Genomic DNA, 24,653 nt, shown 5'->3' with positions numbered 1-24,653 from the left:
CTGATATGCACCATCCACGGAATAAGCCAGCAAATGACAGTAACATTCCTGGATGACATATACAGTGCTGTGATAATTAGGTGTGCTCTTCCTTCATATTAATGGAGGTGTATGCTATGACAATGAATAGTAATGCCGTAAAACAAATAGGATCTAGAAGGTTGCTTGAAAGTTTTTATTATTCAAGCCTAAAGGCTATAGGTAAACATTTGCAATACTAATAATAAAAAAAATATATTTAGAAAAAAAAAAATAACACTTTAACTCAATAGATCACATTTCAGAACAGGGGAATTTAAGGGGAAAAAATTAACATACTTGCATTATGTCTGCGAAATCGGGGCCTGTCATCTATATCGAACCGCAGGTAAGAGAAGCCTTGCAACATCAGGTGCATGGTAAAAAAACTACGGCGATCGTAACGTAAGTTACGTAACTCCCAGCATCCGAGACAGATCGGATGTGTGGAGTGTTAAGTGGTTGCTGTCTGGGTGGCCACGGAGGCGACCCCTGGAGCATGGGGGCCCCTCCCGCACCGCAGGGTCTGCGGGGGCGTGTGTTACGCCCCTGACCCTAGGTGACTGTTTCTTAAATCACTCTTAAAGGAAATGAGTTTCAGGCATGCCCATGTAGCTTTACTGTATCTACAGCTTCTGCCAAATGCCCATGCGCTATTTTTTAAGAGCTGCACTTAAGTCTAGACAGTCTAGAGTTGATTACAAAGGGCTGGTGATTGGCGATTTCTCACACCCTATGTGATAAGTTGCTCCCAACAAATTGGTCCACGTTTTTAATCATGGGTTCTCTTCTGTGTCAAAAATTAGATCAGTGGTTGTACCTGAACTGTATCTGGATCCTCACTTGATGGCGGAAGTGATTAATGTTTACATTGTTAATTTTTGAATTTTGCACATTGGTATTATGCTGCTAACAATTAATCCTATTGTCGATGTTTTTAGCCTTTTTAATGTTGTCTCTTTTTCGTCTGTGATTCATGCCAAATAAAGATTATTATTATTATTAGTATTATTATTATTGTAATTATTATGATTATTATTACCAATTTTAGAAGATAGTATTTTGCCTATTTTCTCAGGTCCTTCTGGAAGAAACCAATTTTGGGTCCTTAACAATTCCCAATACGTGGAAAAAGGATACCATTTGGCATGAATGTCTTTTGTGTAACCAAGCATGAGGGTTTAAGAGTGAACCTCCCAAAATTTCCAAACAGGGCTCAGCACTAGCGTGGCGGCTCATCATCCCTTGATGGGCTCAAAATAATGACATTTGAATCCTACATGCATTTTTGACAGGGTATTTTGTTGCTTTAATTGGTCTGTAAACAGTGCCTGGAAAACATATGGGGGCAGATTTATGTTGGACTTGCGCCACTTTTACGCCGCCGTTGCGTCCTCTTTGTGACGCAGCGGTGGCGTAAACCCTGCGTAAAGCACTGCGCCACATGAAACATGCGTCAGGTTTCATGTGGGCGTTTTTACGCAGCGGGGGGGGGGCGTTCTGTCACAGGAACGGGCCTGAAAAGTGACTCAGTGAAATCTACAAGATTTCACTGAGTCACTTTTCCAACGCTGATGCGTCAAAACCCTGCGCCTGCTTGAAGCAAGCGTAAGGCTTGACGCGCCACGTTACAGATAGGGCAGGTTGGAAGAGTGCTGGAGTTGCGTGTTGCACGCAACACTACTTCAGCACTGCGCCAACTTTACGCCCCAGATGCGACAAGCATCTGTTTATTCCTGCACCATGATGCGCAAGGGTAAACCTGCGTGCCGCATCTTTCCTGGCGCATCCCTGCTGATTTGCAGAGATGCGCCAGGCAACATAAATCTGCCCCTTTGTCTCTTAATAGCAATGAGGGATCACTTTGCTCACTAATACAAAGTCAAGTTATCCCCCTTTTGATGCTTGATAGTTCTCGCTTTGGCCTGCTATTGAGATTTGCCAATATTCTGAGGCACACAAACGTCAACAAGCCCATCCCAATTCCTTTACTTTTTGAAAACATTTACATTAGCAAAGATATGTAAAAACGGCATTAACATTTAGATTAAAATTTGTAATACATACACTTTCACTCTATTCATTCAAATTAGCGTATGAAGTACTAAGGTTAGCCACTTAGAAAAAAATCAGCACTTACTCACATTATAAAATGGCATATCATTGAAAAACTTGAATCAAAAAGGAATATAAAATGAACACAAGTAATTTGTATCAGTTTCCGTAATGGGTGTTCCCCCAACATAAGTTCAGCTTAAATAATGTTACCGATCTACTGATGTACATGTATGAAGACATTACATGCTATCTTCCTTTAGCTTGCTGCGTTCCCAATGGTGTTGACTGGCTCTGCTCCCATAACTTCTGAGGCCTTTTATCAACTTCAGTGGGAGTGAGAACAAGTTATGACCTCCTTGGCCAAGGGGAGGAGAGCTGATCTAAACAGGAGTGACTTGAGGGAAGAAGGGTTCACCCATCTTATATTTAGGGCATCTGGGAAATTCACAGTAAAGAAAAAAGGAGGCGGGAAAAGGGCAAGAAAGTAGCTAGGATTGGGTAGGAAACCTTCTCTGATCAATGCTTAGTGCACAAGAGCAAACTGAGCCCTCCTCAGAATATTCCTGTTGTAGGATTACAACTGCAGAAGGTCCTGCTGGAGAAAGACACCTAAATAACTCGTATATCTCAGGACTCATTACTTGTGTAGGGAGCCTGAGACTGAAAATGCAACTGCTCTCCATAGGTACAGTAGTTGGCCTTCTATTTACCTGTTACAGGAACTCCAAAATCAGGGCTTCTTATTCTAAAAGGGCCTACGTAACCACACAGTACTGTAACCTGCAGGTTTTCTAGCTGGAGAGTGTCCAACAGCCTGCCATGAGGATCTGAGAGCTTCATGACTTTCCCAGCAGTTGTAACAAATGTGTACTTGCTCATATTTTCCACTCTGGAGGACCCGTACAAAGTTCTACTACCTGCCTTGGGTGGTTAAACCTATGGCAGACAGGAAAACTAGTCTTTTTCTGCTATGATCCTTTTGCCATGCTGAACAATGTTCCGAAGGGTCTCATGATGAAGGTAACTTGTCTATAACAGTCCTGCCCTGCTCCAGCATCTAGGCTTGCCCACTGGAGGAGTTTGAAATCTGAAAAAGTAACCAAGTACAGAGGTGAAACCTGGACCAAGGCTGAAAATCCCTCACGCAGATGAAAAAACATCAATGGCTATGAAATCCAGATTTGTTCCTCTCAGAGTTTTCGGTGCTAAATCGATTCGTTTCAGTGGGACCTTGACAACAATGTTTCTTATTCCGAATGACCTACACTGTACCCACCGAAGGATTTTGACTTCTATTTAAGAAACTAAGTCCAAAAGCAACTTTTTTGACAGGGAGGATCCGCTTGATGCATATGATCTTCACTCCATTGCACTTGACTTGAAATTGTGCATAGGTCTATTCAATCATGAACTGTTATTTGTCAATAGTGCTTTACTTCTTCTAGGTGCTTTTTGCTTTTAAACCTTGAAAATTCATATCTCCGGTTCCACTTCTTAGAGGATTTTGGTGACTCTCTGTTAATTATTGCTTTTCTTTCTTTTTTTTATTGTTTTGGGAATTTTATTGTGTTGCTTGAAAATTGCTGGTACTTCTAAAGTTCAACACTCATCTCTTTGGGGAATAATCATTATTACCAAGGATTGAGCAGAGTTTTTTTTAGACTGGTTTTGAGACCTTACCACGGTGTATTTATTACGTTGGCAATGGTTTCCCATTCCAAAATTATTAATCCTATTTCTGAAATTGGTGTTAAAAGTGGCATAGGATTTTGTCCAGCACTTGTCATTCAGTTTTAAAGGTTGAGAATTGAAAATCATATCCAGATTTAGAGGAGAAAATGTATTTTTTATTTTAATTGGCAAGAAATAATTTGATTTATTGTTTCATTTAATTTTTATTTTATTTATTTGCGATCACATATCTGCACTTTGCATTTTTAGTGGGGATTTGAAGGTGAAGGAGAGTTGGTAATGGTTTGTCCTTCCCGAATTAGTAACCCAATTTCTGACTATTTCATAGTAATATAGCTATTAAGTCCTCGTTACGATGAGGCATGGAAAGCTTCCAAACACAGTTCATAGGCTTTCCGAGCCACATCGCGTTTTCAAAACCGACAGCCTCATTGCAATGGAGGCTCTCATTTTTTTGAACCGGCCAGACTTTCCCGCTTGCTTCCGACGTGTTCTAGCAGCCAGTCTGCCTGTCGGTACCTGCACGTAATCCCTATGCACGGCGTTTTGCCCTGTCGGTTTCCAGCAGGGTTTCTATGCCGGGCTTTCCAACATGGAAACCCTGTCAGAAAGCAACTTTGGGGGCCCCTAGCAAGGCCCCCTTCAGCCAGCGGCCTCAGAATGGGGGCAGAGGGGGCACCTATGGTGCATCCCTGTTCATTGCTGCACTGTACAGTGCCTGCCACACGGTGGAGGTATGAACACAAACTTCTTTTTCTGTATGGGAGCTTGTGCTGCAGCCGTTTTCCAACCGCAGCACATGATCTCAAACAGAAAGGGAGCTTGCAACAGCACATCAAAATTCAGCAGCTGGGACTGTTGACCGGAGGTCGGTTGGACCCGCGTCCACAAAGTCTGCCCCATATTGAAATAATGCTCTGTGTCTAAGGTGGGATTTCATGGTTATCAATAATATAATAAGCAATGAAAGGCAATTTTACAACCTCCAAATGGTCATGGCTGCAAAGCCAGAATTCAAAACATTTAGAACACCTTGTGACAGACATGCAAATAATAGTCTCTGTGAACTCACTGGTCTGTCAAGCCATCAGGAAGGAGTTTCCAGTCCTTCGTCTCATTTTTGAAGTGCAGGAATAAAGGTCCGACTTGTTTTCGAAGATATTGCTATAGAAAAACATAGATTTAGTTATAGCAGGAATACCTTTTTCACATTCTTTTCAGATATCTTGGAATTTCAGTCCATTCAGTAGAGTGTTAACTATATTTAGACATCATCAAGACTATATTAATGTTTTGTCTACCTAAGCATTGTATACTTTTGCTTTTGGGGAAAAAGTACTGTCACCATGTAATATTGTGACTCCTCACAATATTACCAAAATTAACAACATATCCTCAGCCAGATTATGAACAGCAAAACTCATTCTACTAAAAACGACCTGCCTGCTTCTTTAACTGGCTACATCTCTTCATGATTTATCCTTATATTCAATTTCTCTTGAATAAATGGCAATGTTTTTCAAAGTTAGATCATATGCTATTATTATTAGAGTTTTTTTGGCAAAGAAAAAAAATAAGAGTTGGCATTGCCAGCAGGTCTGACTTTACAGTGCTAACATATGCGTACACCATTTTTTACAGCTCCTTTTCCAGATATTAGCACATAAAAGCCAGTTGTGATGGATTTGCCAATGCTTGTTCTTAATGTGACACATATTAAAAGAGCTCAAAGAATTTTTTATTGAAATTTTTAATGATTGATATTAGATAGCAGATGAGAGTTAGTGAATAGGTGGTAAATGAGTGGATAAAAATGAATGATTAATGCATGCTAATTGGATGATAACTGGCAATAGAAAATGAATGTGATGACTGGAATAGATGGTGCACAAATGGATGGTGATTGGTTAATGAACAGAGAGTGAGTTAAAGGCGACTGTACAGAGAATGATGAATGAATAAAGAAAGGAGAGGGTAGTTGTTGAATGCTGAATGAAGGGTGCAAAACTATAGGAACAGTGGAGCAGCTACTGAACAAAAGAGTGCAATGCCAGTGCCAGCTTGTGCATATCAACATAGCTTCATATGTGTTGGGTATTATTAATAATTTGTGAGGGGTCCATGTGAGGGGCCCATATGCATTGGATCCTATAGTGGGGTTGTCTTATGACATATCAACCCCAAAAATATTGTGGTATGAAAATAATGTAGAAACCTTATTGATCACCAAATTATTACATTGTGCACATACAATGGTTTAAGTACAGAAATTTCATTAGCCAAAATATTGCAATTGAAATTGTGGTTATGTATATTGGATTATCATCATTATTATAATTTAAAATAAAACTTAATTTGTTTAATAAAAATAATATATTTAATATTTGTGTAACATAAAACTAAGGGCCTGTTTACAATGTCCATAGGTAGGCCTGCGACCGCTGGCTGGAGCCTTTACGACTGACCTGGCAGGTTTAAAGTCCGACCCCCTTATTATGATGACGGTGGTCGGAGTTTAAACTGGTGGGGGACTCCAACGGGCTCAGAGAGCCCGTTGGCCAGTTGGAAAGCGCTCATAATCCCTTAAGGTTGGCATTTCTGCCGTCAGGATTATGAAGTTGGTTTCCGACAGCCAATCCATGTCGGACTTTCCGAAATAGATTGGCTGTCAGAAACGTGCTTTAGGGGTCCCTAGCAGGGCCACCTTTACCCCTGGCCCTCTGCATTTGGGGCTGGAGGGCACATATGGTGTCCCTAAAAACATCCATGAGGTGCCTGCCACACAGTGCAGGGATGTTTACAAACTTACATTGTTTAATTGGAGCTTGTGCTGTGGGCAGTTTTGGCCTGCTGCGCCCATTGAAAAATGGAAGTTTGCAACCACACCACGTGAGGTCGCATCTTAATGGGGTTGTCAGAACTGCAGACCTATGGTCGAGTGGTTCCTTCCCCGAACGGGTTCTGTCAGAGGCAACCCTGACCGGCATCATAATTAGGGCCCCTGGACCCGCAGCAGCTGCTACTTTCATGCTGCAAAGGCTAATAAAACTGATGGTTTTGAGGACACACGCACAGCGCTGGTGAAATACGAAGGCCAGCAACCACGCTGCCAGACAGCCACTCTTTAAAGGGGTGTGCTCAGAGCTGTATGCCAGCCACATCCATATGGATAGCTGGGACAGGACAAAGCCTGGCCTCGGAATACTCTGGTCCGTCGAGGTCAAGTGAGCCTCAATAATCTGAGATTTAATTATATTATTATATCTATAGTGTGAACGCATGAACCAAGCAGTTCACACCTCCTGCTGGTTTGTATCAACAACCTTGTGACCTGTTTTATTTTCTTGTGATTGCTGAAGGGCTTCCATGTCCGTCCATTAAGCACTTCAGCAATCACAAGACTAGAGCAGGCCAGTGGGAGCTGTGAAGTGCTTGGCTCATGCGTGACCTCACTATGTTGATAGCACAGCGCTGGATGCTGACACTGCTAGGGGTGCATTTAATCAGGGCTACTGGGGATGCATTTAATCAGGACACTCCTTAGCTTTTCTTCCAGAGTTGAGTGTAATGTAATGTAATGTAAAAGTAAACTTATATAGCGCGGCAACCACTCCAAGGAGTATCTTGGCGCTAAGTCAACCAGATGGAATGGTAGGGGGGAGACAGACACATTTCACGCTAAACACTAATATCTATACCATTGCTGAGCAAGCTGCATCAGTGAGGGAAAATACCCATGTCTTTAAAGCCTTCCTAAACTGGGATTCCTGAGACAGGGATCGTATAGAAGGAGGAAGTTTATTCCAGGCCTTAGCACCCAAAACAAAACGAGACTTGCCACCTTTTGTGGCTAGCCTGAATCTGGGGATTGTAAACAGATTCAGACCTGAAGATCTTAAGCAACGTGTCGGGTGGTAACGTTTAAAGCCATTGCATAGATATTTAGGACCTAGATGATGAAAGGCCCTGAAAGTAAGTAAAAGGATCTTAAAAAGAATCCTTTTACCGATTGGGAGCCAATGAAGCGCATTCAGTGCTGCTGAAGCTGATGACTTACTTACGAGGCCAGCGTAGTACTAAACGAGCTGCAGCATGCTGGACCATTTGTAGTCTGTGGAGTACTGATTTATTGGCTCCAGCATATAGACTATTACAATAGTCCAACCTGGAGGCAATTAAGGCAACTGCGACCGTTTTCCTAGCTGGCAAAGGAAGAAGGTCAAAAAACGTCCTTAAAGTTTTTATTATGTGGAAGCATGAACCAGCTACAGCCAGCGCTTGTTGTTTGAAGGATAACTGACAATCAAACTTAATGCCCAGGTTTCGGGCAGAGGTGATGGTCTTAGGGGGGGCTTCTGCATCATCAGGCCAGCAAGTTGTCGGGGAAAACAGATTTTGCTTTCCGAATGGAATGATTTCCGTTTTGCCAGCATTGCATTTAAGATGATTGTCAGACATCCAGTGAAATATAGCTGCTAGGCACTCTTTAAGCTTTTCCTCAGTACCCGACCGCTCACTGTCCAGTACTAAAATAAGCTGAGTATCATCAGCATACGAGATAGTACTGATCTGAAAGCTTGCGATCAATTTCACCAGGGGAACCATATACAGATTGAAAAGTAAAGGACTTAAGCTTGATCCCTGGGGAACTCCAGAGCTTAGGGCCTTAGCCTCCGATTGGAAACCACCTAGCACTGTAGTTTGGCGTCTATCTGTAAGGAAATTCTTAAGCCAAGCCAAAACCACCCCGCCTACTCCTGCGGCAGCTAAACGGTTCACAAGAATGTTATGTGACACCGTATCGAAGGCTGCCGACAGGTCGAGTAGGATTAAAACAGCCTTCTTTCCCTGATCCAATGCCGTCCGAAGGGTCTCTGCTGTAAACAGCAGGGCAGACTCGGTAGAATGGTTAGACCGAAATCCTGACTGATTTGGGTGCAGAATATTATTTTCTTCCAGGAAGCTCGTGAGTTGGTAGTTCACGAACTTCTCAGTCATTTTGGATAATGTGCAGAATAATCCGGTGCCCTCCAGAACACCAGGCAGCTGCAGACTCAAAGCAAGACTGAGTTATTATGATCATTTATTTGCAGGCAACTGAGATCATGCGCGCTGGGGCCTCTCACATCCTGTTTGGGACAGTCTGGCCTCACAGAGCCCTTCCATTTCTGTACTGTGCAGCAAATTTAAGATTATTTTATCATTTCTCATTGCTCAAATAGGTATAATTTCTGCTATTTATATGTTTTCCTCATCTTCATTGCTTGATTTTGCTCTCGAGAAAGTGTCACTCATTGCTTTTCAATGTCACTCATAATTACATTGAAATTATAAAAATGTCACACATAAGCAATCTGAAACTTTGGCAGCTATGTGAAGTTAAGCCTGCTCTGTGCTGCCTGGTTGACTAAACAATATTCCCATGCCTGTTTCGTGGCTGTTATCAGATCGCAATCAGGTTTCGTTGGTGATTGGTGCCTCAGCTGCTACAATTGTTTTCAAGTGATTGTTGTGGGGCGTGTTTAGTGTCTGATTGGTGGAATGCCCTGATTATCATTCTGACACCCTACGAAGAAAACATATAAATCGACTCTGGCCTACAAAACAAAGGGGTGGGTGTATAAAAAACAAGCATTGAAAATGCAATAGGTCTCGCCTTTCATTAAGTTGAAACCATTTGCTTTGCTATCCAATACCAGTAGCAAAGCAAATGGCTTTAACGTAATCAAAGGCGAGATCTATTGCATTTTCAATGCTTGTTTAAACATACATACAAATAAGTACAAAATGAATCAGTTAACATTAATTAATAAACAATTTAAAAACACTACCCATCCAAATGCATATATTGAATCTTACGGTATGAAATTAAAATTTAATGAACAGTTAAAAAATATTCAACTTGTAAACACATAAATAGCAAACAAAAAACACCAAATTAGTCAGTCACAATGAATGTACATATTATTTAAAAAACACAACACGCCCAATACACCAAACTACAACAAAAAAGTTATACATTACTATAATATTGTTAAAAATAATTCAAAGTATATCTCAATACATCATAAAAATAAACAGTATTATTGTTTAACTTTGATAGTACTGTAAAAAAATATATATATATTTTCAGTATGTTAGACCAAAATATTATTGTAGTCACAATATTTTAACCAGGATGTTATGGTCACATAATATTTTCGATTTGATATTTAGTAGGAACCTCTGTGAAGAGAGAGCAGAACGAAAGCTGTGGACAACATCAGTACAGGAATAGAAAAGAGCAGGGGAGAGTGTGGTAGAAGGGGAAATAAAGAAGATCAAGGGGGAAGCATAACAGAGGGAGAGCGCAGGACTTACAAGGAGGCCAGGACATTTGGAAAATGAACTAAGACTCAGGGGAGAATTAGGGCTGAAGTGGAATGGTGCAGAAGTCAGTACAGTGCGGATTATGATGTGGATAGAAAAGATTTTGTCAAGGTGGTAAGTTTGTCGTGCCAACCCAGAAATCTTCCATTTTCCCCCCACACCTGCACCCCAGTCCCATTTCGGAATTGCAGCATTTTCCCTCCTTCCGCAGTACAGGATTGCTTCATGATTCCTGTGTCCCATTGCATCTCTGTCAACTCGGTAGGCCGGTTCCCGCCTGTCCGAGAGAAGACCCAGTCATTTATCACCAATAACTGTGATGCGTAGTAGTATTTTCTGATATCAGGGATTGCTAGTCCTCCATCAAACACACCCCTGCGAAATTTGCCCAAAGCTGTGAGCAGGGTCACTCTGTTCCAGAGGAGTAGACATAGTTTTTTCTGAAGTACTCTGAGGAAACTTAATGCTACATTCCCCTGAGTTATGCAGACAAAGCAGTGGAAGCTACTGAACGTTTTGCATCCCTGGGTGTCCCTTCATAACCCAAGCGGCCCCTTCCATGTGATTTGTCTCATATCTGCATTCAAAACCGTACCCATCTAAGTACGACTCTGTTCCCTGTAATAATGTATTTGTACTGGGTTCTCCATCTGGTGTGAGACAGCAATTCATTTCTCAATCAGGGATCTCTGGGTTGTCGGTCTCCGGAGCTGGTCGAGTCATGAACTGCCAGTTCTGTGTCCAAGGGAGGGATTCTGCATTCTGTACCTCTTCCAGTGCCGGCCACTCTCCATGCCTCCAGCCAGTCCCATGTCTCAGATGAGGAAGCAAAGTGCAGTGTACATCATCATGTATTTCAAGTCTTTGCCCCTTAATGCTTTTTTGACTGCCTCAAAGCTGCAATGCTGTCGCTGCACCTAGGGGGTGAATTTTCAAAATATAGATTCCCATCTGCTTATGAAGCCTACAGGATCAAATCCCATTCTCTGTAGTTAAATACCCTTGGTATGAACATGCATGGGGGGCACCAGGGCAAGGTGGAGGGCCCAGCACTCTATATGCCCTTTCTATTGGGAAATATTTGGACAGTCTCTTGGGGCATAGTGTTTTGAGGATGAAGTCTTCCAAAAAGAGGTTAGTACTTGGTCCCACTGCCCCTTCAGGGACCTCAACCACATGGATGTTATTGCACCTGACCTGCCCCTCCTGGTCTTCCAGATGGGCTGTGGTGATCAGATTCTGTTTGGTACGGGTTTCAACTTATTCTTCCAGTCATTTTATTCTGGAAAGTAGGGCATTGATTAGCATTCCAGCCACTATTACATTCTCACCAATGTTGCGCCCATCTGCCCGAAATAGGTTGATGTCTATGGTGACCATATCCAACTTCGGTTCTTGGGTACTATGGAGTGCCTGTACAGCCGATATGATCTAATGCAGTGGCGGTTCCAGTGCAGTGTCTGGGTCATGAATGGTCCTGACGGTCTTACCATTTCTCTCTGTGCTGCCCCCATAACTGTGTATCTATGATGTTATTGGTCTGCAGAGGTGGAGGGCCTTTGTTCCTTACCATTGCCCCATGATCTTAGAAGGACACTGCGCCAGGGCAGGAGACAGGGGCACTTGTGCCTTGCACAGTGGGGTCACGTGTAGTCTCTTTGACTGTGTGGTTTATCAAACTCTCAGTTCTTTCTCGAGTCAGACCACCACGGAGAATGCCAGCAATGATACTTTACCTTGCCCTGTGGCCACTGCCTACCAGACAGATTTCTCCTGGTGTCACTGCTGAGGATTCAGGGTAAGCTCCATGGGGATCTATACCACTGTCTTGCCCCTATGTTCCAGGATCTCGTGTTCCAGAACTGAGACCTCTCAGCTGCACCATCCTCCAGTGGAACACAGGTGACTCCGACTCCCACTCGACTCCACAGGGACACAGATACCAGGCACCTCACTTCTGTTTCGGGGAGGCAGGGAGACTGGCCACAGCCACGAGGCACCTAACTTCTGTTTCAGGAGAGGGGGTGACAGGCTCCACACCCCACTGCCAGCTGACTGTACCTCACAAAGCTGGCTCTGGCTTAGGTCGTCTGACCGGGAGCGAGGAGAGGGCCCAGGACTGCTTCGGACGTCACTCGCACAGGTGAAGTGATTCAAGGCCTCTTTATCATTTAGACCCCAGCTGGCCTCCAAGACTGTAGATTGGTGAAGAGGCCGCCAGAGGCAAGAGGAGGAAGGGGAAGAAAAAAGTCCCTGAGGTTCTTCTTGTTGGGTGCCGCATATACCCTCCAAGGCATGCTGTGTCATTGCGATGCCACCTGAGTGGGGCCCAACAGAGCCAGTGCCAGCAGGAGGGGGCTGTATCTTCACCCCAGAAGGGCCTTCTTCCCGCAGGGGCTCCAATTACTACAACTGCCCCGAGGCCCCAGTGCTGAAGTTATCCAGTGGTGTTTGGTCACTCAGCATCACCACCGACTGGTGGAGCGCAGTCGGTCCAGTGCCCTCCCCAGCTCAGCCAGGCATCCCAGGCACAACAATGCCGTGGCTCCCTCTGGTCACCACCACACTGGATCTTGCTCTTTTCCCCCCACAACCCAGCAGATGAATGGAGTGCCCTGGTTGGTGGTGATCAATCCCAGGGCCAATCTGGATGCTTCCCATTCTCAAGTCTCCCTTTTTCCGGGACCGCGAGTCACCCAGGACGAGTTCTGGTTTGCCATTCATCAGTCTGGTAGTCTGAGCATGGATGTTCATTGGTGGTTGGCCATGCCTCATAAGCTTCTCCTTTCTGATCAGGAATCACCACTTAAAAAGTGGATAAGGGAATTGTCAGTGCTAACCTATGAGAGGAGTAGGTCTCATAGTAGTGAAACATGAAATAGGCTTTTTGTCACTACCAGGACATGCAAAACATAAAGGTACATGCCCTAGCTTTTGCTTACACAGCACCCTGCCTATAGGTCTACATGGGGACTACCTTAGAAGTGACCTATATTATAAAAGGTGAGTTTAAGACTTGGCAATTAGTATTAAATGCCAAGTCAAAGTTGTAGTCAACTGCACAAACAGGCCCTGCAATGACAGGCCTGAGACATGGTTAGGTGGGTGTAACAATCAGTGCTGCAGTCCCACTAGTAGCTTTTATTTACAGGTCCTAGGCACATGTAGTGCACTTTGCTAGAGACTTATAAGTAAATTAAATATGCCAACTGGGTATGAGCCAATGTTACCATGTTTTAGGGAGAAAGAGTGCATGCACTTTAGCACTGGTTAATAGCGATACAGTACCCAGAATCCTAAAGCCAACAAAAAACAGGTCAGAAAAATAGGTGGGGGAAGGCAAAAAGTTTAGGGTAATCCTGCATATAGCGCAATTTCCAACACTTATTTTCTAAACAGGAATTTAGTACAGATCTGAATTTCAGTAAGGCTTATCTAAAGAGGGGTTTGGCAATATAGCGAAATATGGGAATACATGATCCCTTTCCCATGATTTTCTCATAAAATGTACAGATGTCTTCTCACTTAAGTACTGTATATCCTGTTCACTGGCACCATTGTTAGACATTTCCATTCCTCTAATTCCAATCTAAATTACCATTTAAGCTCAATAGTTCCGCTCCATAGTGAAATTGTGGACGGATCATAGTAAGGTAAGCTGATAATATTTAGAAATAGGGAGGGGCCACCATATTCTCTATCAAAACATTCAAAAGAAATTAATCCCACAGACGGAGGGCAATGCAGTTGCCTTTAGCGATTCGATATGGTCCTTACAATTCATGCTCTCATTGAACTACATCCCTAAGTGTTTGTACTTTTGGGCCACTTCTACGGCACTTTCTTCAAGAGACTAATTATACTTTTTATTATCTTATCCAAATACCAGAACTTTTGTTTTGTCCACATTAACCATCTATTTCAACCTAGTACAGCATTGATGGAACAAGCTCCATTTTCTTTGCAAGCCTACCTCTTTTGGGCTTAAGCCTGTGGTACTTTTTCAGGTTGTAGTTAAATCTGCTAAGAATATAGAAAATACCAGCGAGGCAAAAACACAGCATTGGTGAAGACCATTCCCAATTTTTATTTTACTAGTAAGCGTACCATTGGTATCCACAATCACCCATGTCCAGTTCTGCCTGTGTAGCTCTTGGAGCATTAGATGTAAGGCTTTTGGGATTCCATGGCTAATTAAGGTTTTCCGCAACAGATCGTGGTGCACCAGGTGGAATGCAGCACAAAAGTCAACAAAGCAGCAGATGAATTTCCCCCTTTGGTCTGCAGACTTTCTTGCAGAGCCATAAGCTAAAACAATGGATTAGCATGGAGTGACCCTCTTTAAAGCCTCCTTGTATTATTTGTTTCTACCCAACCTTTCAACAGCTACAGCAACATTTTTGAAAATAACTTTACCCCTACATCTAATACACTAATCAAAGGTAATTTTTGGCTAGTGTGGCATCCTCTTTCTTATGAATGGGTCTTATAATTGCCCCCTTCAAACCTTCTGGGAAAGGGCCAGATGCTAAGGGCCTTATTATGAATTTGGCAGTGCGGGAGCAAGACTGCCACGCACCACCAAACCCATGTTTAAACCGCATGCCAGATTAGGGGTTTTCTCCTGTCTGGAGGGCAGTTCTTTGGCGTTCCCTGGATGATGCTCATGAAATAGGCAATGCAATGGGAACATCAAAGGCTGCACCTGCATGGCCTGGACTGTTACAGTCCATGCCGTCCAGCTACTGGTGTGCAAGCTCACAGAGGGGCACATGTTGTGACCCACTGTGTGCATCCACACAGTGTGAGGTACCAGGGGGCCCTTAGTTTTCTCAGTGCCACACTTTGGATGGTGGTCGCACCGCCATGAAAAGTGTGACGGTGAGGAAACTCATAATATGTTTGGCGGGATGCAGCGGCTCCGCCAAGCATATTGCGGCCTCAAGACCCCCACAACACTGCCAGTAAACTCTGATCCCTGGTGGTTGCGGTAGTCTCAGGGCAGCCTGACCTCCTTGGTCGTGATGAGCCAGCAAGTAGAATGATACCGCTGTGTCCCCAGGAGTCTGGTGATCCGTGTACTGCCAGACTCATAATAAAGCCCTATGACTCTTTGGCATATCAGGTAATAAAATTTTGCTGCCCACCAGTCTACGTTAGTTTTGATTATGACTGCTAATAGGTTATCTGGGTCTGCTGTTTTTGTCAGATTTAGAGACTTTATGATTTCTTTGATTTTCTCGATCGAATATTGTGATTGGATCTCTTTGATCACTATAAAGCTTTCCTCTCGCCGCCACCATAAATTTCATCCAGATGATGATCCAAGTGTCTTTGCCAACCAAACATCTTACTTTGCCTGATCCTTTTGCTGTTCCATCCCATTCCAGCTGCTAGAATTTACTTGTGTTTTGTGTTTCAATTACCTCTTACATATTTTTCCAAAAAGTCCAGAAATATTTTTTTTCTTCTCATTCAATTTTCTCTTAGGCTCTCTTTTAGCCTTACATATGTTATATATCTCCTGATTATAATTTTTCTCAAGGAAATTTCCCCTTTCTGCATCTGTTGTTTCAATTCTCTACACTACCCATCGGATCAACCATTTATCTTCCTAACACCTATTGCACACTTTTCTCTTTTTGCAAATTTGCTTTGACTCAAACATTTAAACATTCCACAACTTGATTTATTATTTCATAATGCTAATTCAAAAAGTCGTCAGGTATCTTGTTCTCCTGAATTACCTCTTGTAGTTGCTGAAAACTGCTAAAAAGGCATTGGTGTTTGTCTTGTGGTTAATTGCCCTGTGTATTCTTCTTCAGGGGAATAAACTTTTCCCTATGTACTCATACTCCAAAGTTCAACACTAAGGTCTTTGGAAGACCCTCACTGCCAAGAAGACCGCAGCTCCGGGGGTCTTCAAACAACCGTATTACAAGTTGACAATGGGGCCAGCAGCGATCTTCTTTGTGGCGGTCAACGGCTTTCCGTATGTATTGATGACTGTGTTTATTTCGACTGCACATGTGTCGTATGCACACATATGCAATAATACATGTGGAAAAATACCACCTACCTATTCCCAGAATCTGGCCCACCTGTGGGCAGTCCAGTAATAGGTATATGGTACAAAACTGACTTACCTGTATATCGCTGCAAACAGGGTGGTATTATTTGGAGTAAAGATGCTTCTGTGAAGGGAGGACATTAAACTCTGACAGACAGACAGACAGGAAAAGGGTGAGTATGCACCCCAAATCCTTCAATTCTGCATACTTGAAGCCGGTGGTCCCACTTCCATGGTTGGCTCGTCTGTAAGCCAACTTGTAATACAGACAGCAGTATACTTCTCTGTACCTCCCTATTGCAGCTGCTATTCCCCGACTGCACCCGCAGTGGTCTGCGGTGCTCTGCGGATGGCTAGTGGTGTCGGTGGTTCGCCAGCAGACTTTGCAAAAGCAATCTGACAATCTCATATTACGAGGGTCAGATTGCCAAATTCACGGAAGTCGGATTGCAACAGCTGGTAAGTGGTTCCCAGATAGCCAAACTCATAATCAGGCCCTAAGTGCAATGTCCAGTGATCACTTTCTTCTATTTTTAGAACTTTAAAGTTCTCCACTTTACAGAAGATCCATGCATAGATAGAGATATAATCTAAAAAGTTGTCTTTATCAGTACTAAAATGCCTATTTACACTAAATAGCCCAATTGATGGTAGAAATGCTAGTAATGCAACATCTTGCTCTGTATGTGCATTATATGGGAAACGAGGCAGATTAACTTTATAAGCAGTTTATATATCATTTTATAGGTCACCTTTTTGTGATTAACATTTCCTTCTAATAATACCATAGGTGAAGCATATTTTTCACCTAGCCTTTCAAGGTCTTCGTTCATAAGCATTAGCTGGTTCCCATAGTCAAAATGTACTAGATGTCTGGAAATACAGATTGCCATTTGTATATCTTTTTACTCAGTTGGATTAGGCAAGGCAGGATCCATTACCAGTTTGCCTTTAAAACCAACACTTTTTTGCCAGTTTCATTGAAATTAACGTCATCAGGCCCCCGAGGGAAACCTGAAAAAAAGTCAATCGGCAAATGCTCTTGTACTGCCATATTTCTTGTTAGCACTGAATATCATACATTTCCAGCAATTCCTTAAATATTTCCTAGGTTAATCACTTTCTAAATCCACCTATATTCCAGGATTGAACCAACAAGCTGTGCAAAGTACCTTTCTCCTAATCCAGGTCATACATAGCCCCTGTAATCTTTCACATTAATATGTAAGGGTAGCTGATAAACATTAATAATAGTTCAAGTCAAGTAGAAGAGTGTGCTGTTGAGCATGAGGGTGAGAACTAGGTAGAGGTTACAGAAAAAACAGGTGGGTGAACAGTGAAAATACCGTAGGACAGAGGAAAGAGATCATTAGAAATCATGGGAAGGAAAGAGAAGATTGGGTGGCAGATGGGCTTTTAGACAGAGACCGAGGATTCGGGAGTTCACCATGTAGGAAGAGCAGTGGGGAGCTTTCTGGAGCAACTGGGACGGTTGGGATACAGTGCAGAGGTTGGAAGAGCAATAGGCATGTCTGGCACAGGTGTGGCACTGTAGCTAGGGCCATACATTGGGCTGAGACACATATCGGAGAATCTTTATGGTCACCGGATGACAAAAAACGTCTAATAGTGGACAGTTGTGCTCTCTGGTCAACAGTTAAAGAGGGCACCATGGCTCAGTGGCAACCAGGGTAGACGGATATAAACCTGGGTGGGGAGAGAAGCACATAGTGGGGGAAGCACAATGCAGAAGCTAAGAAGGAGAGCAGAGTGAGAGGGATGTCAGAACAGAGTCTGAGGTGGGGAGGCAAAGCAGCAAAAAGCACTGCAAAGGTTGAGGGGGAAGGTAGGGCTGAAGAGAAGTGCAGTGTAGAGACAAGCACACCATTCTCAGAAGCTCCTAGCAATGTGCAATAGCAAGAGTATTTTAAAGGGACAAAATACGACATCTACAGAGTGTCGCTTGGCCCAAAAAACTGAAACTATGTGTAAAGAGCATTCAAAAGAGAAGGCATGAAATACAAGTGACTTCCTTTCCCATGAATCTAAATAAGACATAAATCCCAACAAATAGGAACAATTATTAAACTAATAAACCCTACCACTCACCTTCCAGCTGTGCAACAAATAACTATTATTCCCTTCAGAATCTGGGAAATGCAAGCAAGAGTTAGTCCATGTTAAACATCTTTCTCCCTAAAGAATTGTCTGGCTATGCCATTATAAATAACATTAAATTCCCACTGAGCCCAGTAATTGAAATCTATCTGATGTATCTCGGGCACTACAGATCTCCTCTTAATCATCAAAGCAGATATGCCCATGACCAAAAGTGGCCCAGCCCTCAATTACTGATCTGTACTTCATCTGTGGCCGTTCAAGGACTGGTTCTAACCATCAAACTATGTACCCGGTCACAATCTCAGCTGGCCTCAGGTCGTCAAGAGTGAAACATTCCACTCTGCCCAAAACATCTCCAAACAAGCACAGTGATCTGTTCAACCATGCAACAGACTAGGACATGAAAGGAGTATTGCCAGGCTTTGACACAGGACACCACATAAGAGAGTTAGGAATTCTACCACATGAATGCGATTAATAATGGAGCAGTAAAGAGTGCAAACATGCAATAGTTTCCAGGGTTGGGTCTGAAATATGGTGCCCTAATCACCTGAAGACCAGGACTTGACTTTCAGGTCAAAAGGGCAGAGTCCTATAAAGTGTTAGTGGACACTGAAGACTGTGTCTGTTTGGCACATTGGTTGTTTTGACTCTTTCAGCTGATGCTATAGTTTTCCCCAATCATTTCTGCTCCCTCACTATTTGTTTTCCCTTTATCAGTTTCTTCTGTTTTCTTCTTCCCTACTCCCTGTATTGATCCTTGTTTTGTCTTGGGCTGACATTGGTTATTAATTCAGCTATAGTTTATCTCAGACTCCTGCCTTCCCCTGTGATTAGGCTTTGATGAGTAAGAACTTGCACATATACCTTGCTGTGGATTTCTCCTTTTTGGTTTTGTGACTATGATTCTACCTTACGGTAGAGAGGTGTGTCTCTAATACTCCACACTCTGGCAAGTTTCCTGGTTTGCCCGGGCGGTAGTTACAGTGACACCTTATCTCCTCTCACGCTGGCTAAGCTTTAACATGCTTTTGACATTATACTTATCTGCTATAGAACTCCTACTTCGCTATTCAGTATTCACTATCTTCTTTTTTTACTCTTGAAAGGGAGCAGTATTGTAAGTCTGTGACGTTGCAACATTCTGTACCTCGGAGAGTCCAGTCCAGCACTTCTAACCCTGATGGAAAAGGGTGTCTTGCTATCTCTACAACTCTAATCCTCACCACCTCTTCACCTTTTTGAAAAAGGTGATTGCTGGTGTTCTCTACTCTCCTGGAGACTGCTGGAGTGAGTGGATCACCTCTAAGGTGAGAACGTGAGGTTAACCTCACTATCTTTTGAGCTACACTACAAGGGTTGTGAGAAGCAAAGCTGACAAAGGCTCACTCTATTACAGCTCTCCTTCTGGATTGATGGCTCAGTATGCACCAAAAAGGCCAGATGGATGAACAATCACCCCCAAACCTCCATTCTTTCTTCTCCCCATGCTGATCAGTAAGACTCTCCCTTTCATCTCCTCTATGCAAAAATGAATCCCATTCCCCCATTCCATTTTACCTTCCAACTTATCAAACCACATACATAACCCACCACTACTGATATCCCACTGATCTTTGAAGGAGTGAGAAGTGCATACTGCCTTCATATACCAGGAACCCATATATAGGGAGGGAGCGCCGTATTTAGAATTACCTTATGGAGATAAAGGCACCAGCTGCAGAGTTCCTTGTGTGCCCAGCAATTTCCAGGCAATAAGAAAATGTCAAGATAACTTTGGTGATTAATGGAGGATTGGAGTAGTGTCTAGTGCAGTTTTTACTTATCATAAAGGAGTGCAGATGGGTAATGTGACTGCTTCAGTGTATGTGTTGCATGAAGATCACAGTTGGTACTGCTTTTGTCACTGAGATCCTCTTCTTATTTGCAGTTCCTAATTTACAGTCCTTCTAGTATAGCACTGGCATCAAAAAGCTGTGTGAAAACTTCAAGGCCCAGGTTTATAATAGTATGTTTTTCCCCCGGTCTTCCGGTATCTTAAGGATACTAAAATGGGTCTGTTTGGAAAGAAATACATTTCTAGTAGTAAAGCCAACCACTGCATTCTGTTTATGATTCAAAGTTTGTGCTTCTCCAGACCATGCACACCTAAAATATACTGTCTGCCAGTATGGATGACATATGACTCCTACACCTTGTTGCCTTTATTCTTTTATCCAACATTTCCTATATATTGATTTACACACATATGATTCATTGTCTCTGTATAATATGTGTATGATGTAAAGTGTTCTGACACCTTACATTGGTATGACTAGTGCAATGAATTAAATTATATGAATGTGACAGTGGGCAAATGAGGGGTACATTGGAGAGTGGTAGTGAGGGAAGGCAGTCATGAGGAGCGCCAACAAAGATTGTCGCACCGGGAGCCACCAGGGCTAAGCTCGCCCTGTACAGATCATATGCATCTGTCTGGTGTAAGCCAAGTGGGGTGCGGGCCATAAGCACTGCTTTATCAGCGTAGAGGAGGGCCCGGACAGGGTGTTGGCCCACCTGTGGAAGATCTTAAGGGTGTGTAGCTGACACAGCACCAACTATTTATATACAGTGATAAGAGAAATGGTGCTAGGACACAGGCATGCCTTACCCCTCTCTCCATGCTGAAAGGCTGAGTGCATTCTCCCTGGTTCCGTATCTAACCCTGGCTCTCCATCCTGAGTAAAGATCTTTTAGAAAACTAATAATCGGTGCATCCACCTCCATGTCTCACATGATTGTCGATAACTTGGCATGAATTACATAATCAAAAGCCGTAGACAAATCAACAAAAGCAAAGTAAATGCTTCCCTCTTTAATTTTAGTGTACTTTCCAATTATCATGCTTAGGTTGAGGCCCTGCTCTGTTGTACCAATCTCGGAGCAGAACCTATATTGTAGGTGACCGAATATCTTGAGTTTTCGCCCAATCTTGTAGCCAATTCAAAATAATGGGATCAGCTATCTTTGCTAAAGAATCGAACAGGGAGATAGCAGGGTTGTGTCAATCTCCCTTTTTGAAGATTGGGACAATTGTTGATTCTACCCATGTGGATAAAAAACCTATTTTAAAGCATGCCCTCAGTACCAGGGTGAGGATGGCCCCCCAAGAGCAATATTTGTCTAATACAAATCCCCTAGAATAGTGTAGGGACCAGGAACTTTGCCATCTTTACTTGCATTTATTGCTCTGTTAAGTTCATCCAAACTAAAAGGGGTAATAGAGGAGTTCTGGGGGGAGGCTTTAATTTCATTATGATTATGTTCCTGTCCTTGTTCTGATATGACAGTAGGAAAGGAGTAGACTCCAGAAAAGTGCTTTATTCAATCTTCTTCGAGAATCGCAACCTCAATCCTATGGCCTTCTTCTGCTCTCAACGGTGTAGAAGTAAGTGCCTTCCAGAACACATTTTTATCATTATTTGTACTTGCCTCATGTAAAGCTTCCCAGGCTTTCTCCCTCAGCCACAGTTTCCTTTGTTTCACCACCCGTTTGTAATCTGTTCTACATGCCTGAACCTCGATTTTGCATCTGGGGGCTTTGTGTAGTGCCTCTTTTAGCATCTTGTGGGCCTTAGTACATAGTGAATCAAACCACATTTTTTTCTATTGTCTGGGTTTTTCTCTGGAAGCAAAGAGGCTTTCTTTTACCCATTTTGTATTCATCAAGAAAGCCTCAACAGTAGCATTTGGTGTAACTGTTTCATCTAGGCAAGTCTCAAAGGCTTCCCGTTTGCTGTCAATTAATTGTTTTAAACACCCTTCTGGAACAACTTGTGACAGCGCAGAGTATATCCATTAAGAGTTGCTAACTTAGGGCCAGATGTAGGTGGCTAAATACCGGTCGGTAACCCCGAAATTCGGTAAATTTCAGGGTATTTAGCCATTCCTAATGTAGGTGATGATTCTGTATTTACCGATTCGGTGTTTACCAGTTCGGTAAAAGCAATGTAGAAAGCACATAAAAGAGTGCTGATGTGCTTTAAGAATTTGTTAATTACCACCAACTTCAAGTTGGTGGTAATTAACGAATTCCTTTAAAAATTCACTTTTGAATCTTTTTTTAAGTGCCATGTGGCACACATCCATGCCCTTAGGGCATGTATGCGCACCACATGTGCACACAGGCACATTTCTGGGGTGCAACAGGTCACCCTGGCACCGTTGAAATACCTCCCAGTATTACCGATTCGGTAATACCGAATCGCTAATACAGAATGGCTTTAGATTCATTCCTATGGGCCTCCAAGCCAATAGGAATGAATGGGTAGGTATTCCTTATTACCGAATCGGTAGTACCGATTCGGTGATTTGACTATGCTGCTGGTTAAAGAATAAAACAGGGAAAAATTGGATACTCTGGGGAAAGTGGTCGCTTAGTGAGATGGAATGTGTAGTGAAATTAAATGCATAGGTAGCACATTTATTGGACATTAAAACATAATCTGTGGGCATTTCTCCCATTAGAAGTGCAGTTAAATGAGACATATGGGGAGGAGATTTAATTAGAAAATGCCAAGTCAAATTTAAATATTATTTCGTTCATCTGATTCCCATATTGATTATGGTTAAAATGTGCTTGGACAATATGTTTCTAGGTTGGTCAATCCACATATTTTTTCAGGGGGTATATTACGCAATTGTGTATTAAACTTCCTCCCCCCAATAAAATGATCTAATTCTTGCTAGTGCTTGTGTCAAGGCACTCTAAGTCTTCATCAACTTTTCGCAGGATGGCTATTATTTCTCGCGTTATAGCATTCTTATAAGAATTAATTACTGCTAGCTGTGCAGCACCTATCGCCTTCACATACATCTATTTGGTAATTAGGATTATGTGACTCCATAGCTATTCTGGAAAATTGTGCACTATTAGAAACTTAAGTGTACAGTCCACCCACTGATCTACCGTGGTTTGTAGGAATAGCTGGAGCATGATGTGTTCTGCACCCATTTATAAGTAGGGGGTCCTTGAGCCAGATCTCTGGTAAACAAATAATGAAAAATCTCTACAAACTCCAACCATTCTGCCTTATTTCCAAAACATAAATCCGATAATTTCAGGGTGGGCTTCAGGAAGACTATCTATTTGGTAATTATCTCAAACAACCGGTCTAATGCTATTAGTTAACTGCGAGGTAATTTCAAATATCGAGGTACTTGGATCACTCAGTAGCTGGGTGGGTTTCCCATCATCATGTCTATCGAGAAAGGTTACAAACTTGAACTCTCACTCAGAGTCCACGCAATGCTCCTCATCAAGTCAGTCTAGCCCATCCAAATTTGATAGGCTCTGAAAACAATTATAGCTTGGTATATTATTATTTGAATTAGTCAGCGGTCTCAAACTAAGGGTCATGTGTACAATGTAAGTGGCGGAGTGAGGCGTTAGCCTTCCTGGCTTAACGACTCACTCCGCCACTTCAAAAACACAGTACTGCACCATATTTACAAGAATGTGAAGCAGCCCTGCGTTTCCCCTTGTGCTGGTGCTACACTTTACAGCCTAGCGCAAACGCAGGCACCCTTGCACCATAGTACAAGGGTGTCTGCATGCAGGGGAAGATTGTTTATGTGCAAGGACCTTCCTGAACATAAACAATATTTGAATGGCGCTTTGTAACTTCCATGTGTGCTGCTTAACGCATCACACACAATTTGCATAAAGGCATTTAAAAAAAATGATTGTTTATGTTCAGAAAGGGGAACCTTCCTCTACATAAAATATCTTTGGCCTTTTGCTGTTTTCATGTTTGCTGCACAACGCAGCACACATGAAAACACTGCCTTCCATTTATGCCTCCCTTGTAAATAGGAGGCAGTGTCAGAATCAATGGGTGTTGTGGTGGAACGCCCACAGCAACACCCATTGCCCTCCCCTTTCACACTAAATATAGAGTGAAATGGTGCCTTATTTACAAGACAGCGTTAAGCCATGTTCAGTGGCTTAATGTATGTGAATGTATGTGAGTTCTTATATAGCGCTCAACTTACCCTTGGGCATCTCGGCACTTGCATTGGGAACCCGTCCTGGTTTTTCCCTGTGAGATAACCCGTACTGGGCATCCCCAAGGTGAAAGCCAGGCATCCCGCCGCGGGGGGGCCATTGTGGAGATTAAGCAAGCTTGTTGCCCATAGCTGCATAGTGTGCACTCGTGCTTAGAGTGGGCACCGAAGCGAGAATTATCGAGTCCGTGGACAATTGGGCTCCAGACCCTGCCGCGTCGGGAATCGAACCCTGGTCCCGGGTCTGACCTCTGCTTCAGGGTATGCCTCCTCTAACCAG

At 42.9% G+C, this 24,653-nt stretch overlaps 1 protein-coding gene across 1 annotated transcript in view; it reads right to left on the bottom strand.

Moving 5' to 3' along the window:
- LOC146860510 (aminopeptidase N-like) overlaps positions 1-24,653 on the bottom strand; it is a 438,299-nt gene that overhangs the window by 114,483 nt on the left and 299,163 nt on the right. The window contains exon 15 of the mRNA XM_085644422.1: positions 4,841-4,932. Within this exon, the coding sequence (XP_085500548.1) occupies positions 4,841-4,932 (92 nt within the window). The remainder of the gene's footprint in view (positions 1-4,840; positions 4,933-24,653) is intronic.

The sequence above is a fragment of the Triturus cristatus genome, chromosome 3_1 (assembly GCF_964204655.1).
Source record: "Triturus cristatus chromosome 3_1, aTriCri1.1, whole genome shotgun sequence".
NCBI classification, from domain to species: domain Eukaryota; kingdom Metazoa; phylum Chordata; class Amphibia; order Caudata; family Salamandridae; genus Triturus; species Triturus cristatus.
Note: the sequence above shows the minus strand (reverse complement) of the source record. Positions and strands in the feature narration are given on the sequence as shown.